The following is a 4,427-nucleotide window of genomic DNA, read 5'->3' as shown; positions in this document are numbered from 1 at the left end:
AAGCAGATTGCTCACCAAATCTTTGATCAAGTTGTCTGATCACATATAGACACAACTCTCTGAATTGTTGCATATGTTGTATAATGTTATCATACAAATTTAAGCATTTCCATTATTGACTGCTGCTTGTGTATGTATATATTAACTTGCTGGTCATAAAACTACAACAAAGGAGAAGATATACCAATACTGAATTAAGACCTCTAGTCTTGTCTCTCCAAAAATTAAGAAAAATACGTGTTCTTTATGATTGACCAACTCATGATGTTGTGCTTCAAATATACACATTTTCCAAAATTAAACTGTGAAGTTAATGTCAAATACTGTGTTGTAACTTTAAATATAACTGACATATTAGAACAGATAGATGGGTAATTATGATAAACTACACAATAGTGCTACTGTAGATAATATCATTTATCAATCCTGTGGTCCCCATCATTCATGCATTTACAGTTTGGGAATACAGTGACTGCAAAGGATAATAATTCATAATGGCTACATTCTCAGTACTTCATGCTAGCTCACTAGACAAAATAAAAAAGGTTAATTGTATAACTGGAAAAATGTAAAATTTTATTCCAAGAAAATTAACAAGCTACACAGGTAAATTTTGGCAAATGCAACTTTATATTGAAATCCACACATCTGTATCTTAAAGAAGGAAAGACTCACAGACTCTAATGTATTTCTAAAATACTAAGAAATCATATTATATGCTTTCACAAGTTAAAACTTAAATAATTTAAAACAACCAATACACCAAAATGTGCAGAAAATATAAACAAGACTGTGCCTTCAGTAGAATAAATGCTTCACAAATTGTGCAAGATATCATACTAAGGCTGCGGTCTCCCCATGACAGCTGTCTTAAAATATAAACATACATCAACTGCCTGTGTTTCTCAGAACAAACTAGAAAGGGCGGCACACCTAGAAAAAAATCATATCATCCCAGTGATGTGCATACTGATTTTGGGAACCATTGGAGTAAAAAGAAAAAAAGAGGACTGAGTGATCTTTCATGCACTCCCAAATGACTGACCAGAGTTATTTATTCAATTTTCCTTGCTTATTTGCTTCAATGCTAAACAAAATGGAAGATACTAGATAACCCTTTAAGGCAACATGTGTTTATTCTGTATAATTATAACTGTTCAATTATGACTGGATATTATCATTATCGTTGCCTAACAGACTGATATCTAGCTTTTTAAAAAATATAAATAAGAGTCTATTAAACTTTATACCAAATCAGCAAAAACCACAGAATACAGTTAAATGTTAGTAATTTCACTGTTAAGGAAAATGGTATTTAGAAAGAGTAATATATTTGGAAAAAAAAAGTAAAGTCTAAATCTGAACAAAAATACTGCTTTGGAATGCTCCCCAAAACTTACTCACAAGGCAAACAGATTTGTAAGTGTGATAATCCAATAATGCATGGCACATCTTTAATCAGTTACAGTACTTGAGTCCCCAGTTTTCAGTCTTTGCAAAACAATAATTGTATGAAATGTTTTAAAGGTCTTCAGATGTCTAAAATTAGTTTTGTCAACACATTAACCTCATATCAACTTAATTTATTAAGATGTCCAATGCTAATCTTTTTGATGGTCTTATTTTATGTAGTGATATACACAGCATTTAGCACTGATACTTAGCACCTGCTACTTTCATAATCTAGATTTCAACCACATAAAGGAATTCAGGGCAGTAGTTCAGTCCTTTGTTCTTAATTACAAACCTTCAGCAGTGGTCAGCAGGAACATGTTTAGGTTTAAAATAGGATTAGAGGTGAGCTATTGCAAAGACTGCAGAATGTTGCCCAAATCCTTACAACTGCTGACATCCCATTCTTGATTTTCTCGTCAAGACATGGCTACAGGCCACAATTGCTTAGCAGAGAATGGTAGTGTTTCACAAGGCTAAAGATTTACAGATGCTCCCTCATATAACACAGTAAGGTTCCCTTGGTAACCTGGATTTTCTGCAGTAAAGAAGGGTTGTGCTGAAACAGCGCCTCAGCTCCCTGTTGGAGAAAATGCAGACAAAAGGATTGATTCCAGCTTGGGCAAAACTCATCCAGACAGCGGCCGTTAGAAATCCCCCTGGTACTACAGGCCCTCTTGCAAAAACTCTCCAGTAACAGGCTACCAAATAGGGACCCCACAAGGTCAGAAAGAGGAATGTCATGATGTAGAACATTCTGCTGATTCTCTTCTCCATTTTGAACTCATCTAAAACCAGTAGCCTTCTCCTGCCTGTGGTGTTCGCGTTTTGCCTGATTCCCAACAAGGTTGGAGGTGTGGGACCCCTTCCAAATCCAGCCAGCCAATTAGCAGCTGCTTGACCACTCGCTCCAGGACCATGAAAAGTCCAGTTCTGGCTCACTGCTGCAACAAACTGGACTGGCTTCATTTTCCTGCGATCGTGAACAAAAAATATCAGCTTGAGGTAGACAAGCTGTGTGGCTAGGAGGATAAGGGCAAGAAGAAGCATAAATCCCAAGGAATCATTAGCCCTGAAGGAACGATGCTGGAAAGTGCATTGGTCTTCCTCCCTAATGAACGAGTAGGTGCCCACATCTAAAACTGGGGGGAAAGCCATGGCTACAGAGAGGGTCCACACCATACAGATAACGGCCAAACAAGTCCAGAAGGTCAGCCTTTTCGTATAAAAACGGTGGTGGGCAATAGCTAAGTATCTGGTGACGCTTATGCAGAATAACATGAAAGCAGTGTGAAAGCAGGACAAAACCCCCAAAAAGGCAATCACTTTGCAAGTAAGAGTCCCATACGTCCAAGTAGAGCCATTTTTTACAGAGGTGAAAACAAATGGGAAACAAATTGCAGATCTGAGGATATCTGAGCAGCAAAGATCCAACAGGAAGTAGTAAGGAGCTCTATGCAAGGTCTTATCTTTGACTAGCAAAATGGAGATCAGAAGGTTACCCACCACACTGACTCCTATTATGAAACCCAGTGAAGTCAGTTTCAGAAAGGCTGTTAAAGGAGAGAGATTTTGTAAAATGTTGTCAGCTGCATGGCTGTAGTTCGCCATAGATGGATGGATGATATGTATATTGCCTCAGTCAAGTCTCATGATCTATATATAAGAACAAGGAAAAAATAGATCCATACATCTTACTGAAAATGTAATCCACAAACAGAACTGATCTTGTGTCTAGTCATACAGTACATCCTCTTCTTTCTGATTTGTCATGCCATCAAAATATCTGAAAAAAAATCGAGCTATCAGTTCTTAAGTTAACAAGAAATGATGTCAGAAAGTGCTAACAAAGATGTTAATTTATGGAGAACCAAATGAAGTTGTAAATTTGAGTACTATTGTTTGTTTTTAAAAATCATGAGGCTTTTTTTTTTTTTATACTTACTGTTTAGCATGATTGATTATTGGCATTTCACAGATTTGGCTTGTTACAGTTTCAGAACTGACCGGTGCCCCTTATATTCGGTAGCATACATAATTTTACAGTTAAAGCCTCAGAGATTTTATGAATCAAAAGATACCCAGTTTGCAAGCCCAAGAGTTAATCACTGACATCTTTTTAAAAAATCCCCAAAGACTGCTGATATTTTGACATTACCTACATTTATTTTACGGCTACAGTATTTGTCAATGTTTTAAAGGCAGCTGCTGTGTTGATACGGATCACACCCAAAGAAACCCCGCAGAATTTATGTTTTTTAACCCAAGTCACCAAAGCACATTAATCACACCGTGTTAGTTCATGCACATTGTAAGAGAAACAGTATTCATTATCCCCCTCCCTTCCTCCTATAAACCGTAATTTTATCATTTAGGCTTTCAAATAAACAGGTATGTATGCCAGACAGTCAACAGCACTATGCTTTAGGGTCTCTCCCCCCCCCCCAGCTTTAATGCAAATCTTTAAAGCCTCAACATAATTCATAAAAAGCAACGGTCAGTGTAAATACTGAGCAAAAATAGGCAACACACCCAAGATATAATGCCCATCCTTTTGGGAGGGCTGGCTTTCGTTATGCTTAAATAAACATATAATAAATTGATTTTTTTTAGCTAATTAGGGCTCCACGATTCCCGCTAATCCTCCCAGTGAATCATACCGGAACACATTTCATGCAATAAAATAAAATAAATTAAAGAACTGTCTGCTGCTGCTGGGGGGTTTTGTTGTTTTTTGGTTGGTTTTTTTTTTTCCTCCCTCCAGAGCCAGGGACAGGAGCCACAGCAGGCATGATCAGGCTCCTTCGTTATTCACACGAAGTGTTTCCTATGCCACCTCGGGTGTACAAAGGATATTCCCACTGAATCCCAGCAAAATCCTTCCATTCTTACCGTCCACAAAAGAGCCTGATTGCTGCTGTGTAAACAGAGGCTGATCAGATCATGGCATCGTTTTAAAACCATGAAATCAGGCT

At 37.5% G+C, this 4,427-nt stretch overlaps 1 protein-coding gene across 3 annotated transcripts in view; it reads right to left on the bottom strand.

Annotated features, from left to right (window-relative positions):
- Positions 1-557: 557 nt before the first annotated feature.
- GPR85 (G protein-coupled receptor 85) overlaps positions 558-4,427 on the bottom strand; it is a 4,392-nt gene continuing 522 nt past the window's right edge. For 2 of the 3 annotated variants that reach the window (XM_010574017.1, XM_010574018.1), the window contains exon 2: positions 558-3,238. In XM_010574017.1, coding sequence (XP_010572319.1) covers positions 1,951-3,063 — 1,113 coding nt within the window. In that variant the 5' untranslated portion in view covers positions 3,064-3,238 and the 3' untranslated portion in view covers positions 558-1,950. Of the gene's footprint in view, positions 3,239-4,344; positions 4,422-4,427 lie in introns of those variants that run through there. The other variant, XM_010574019.1, reaches the window with a different exon arrangement.

Source organism: Haliaeetus leucocephalus, unplaced genomic scaffold (assembly GCF_000737465.1).
Source record: "Haliaeetus leucocephalus isolate CR32 unplaced genomic scaffold, Haliaeetus_leucocephalus-4.0 Scaffold406, whole genome shotgun sequence".
Taxonomy (NCBI): Eukaryota; Metazoa; Chordata; class Aves; order Accipitriformes; family Accipitridae; genus Haliaeetus; species Haliaeetus leucocephalus.
The sequence above is the reverse complement of the archived record's forward strand: the minus strand, read 5'-3'. Positions and strand labels throughout refer to the sequence as shown.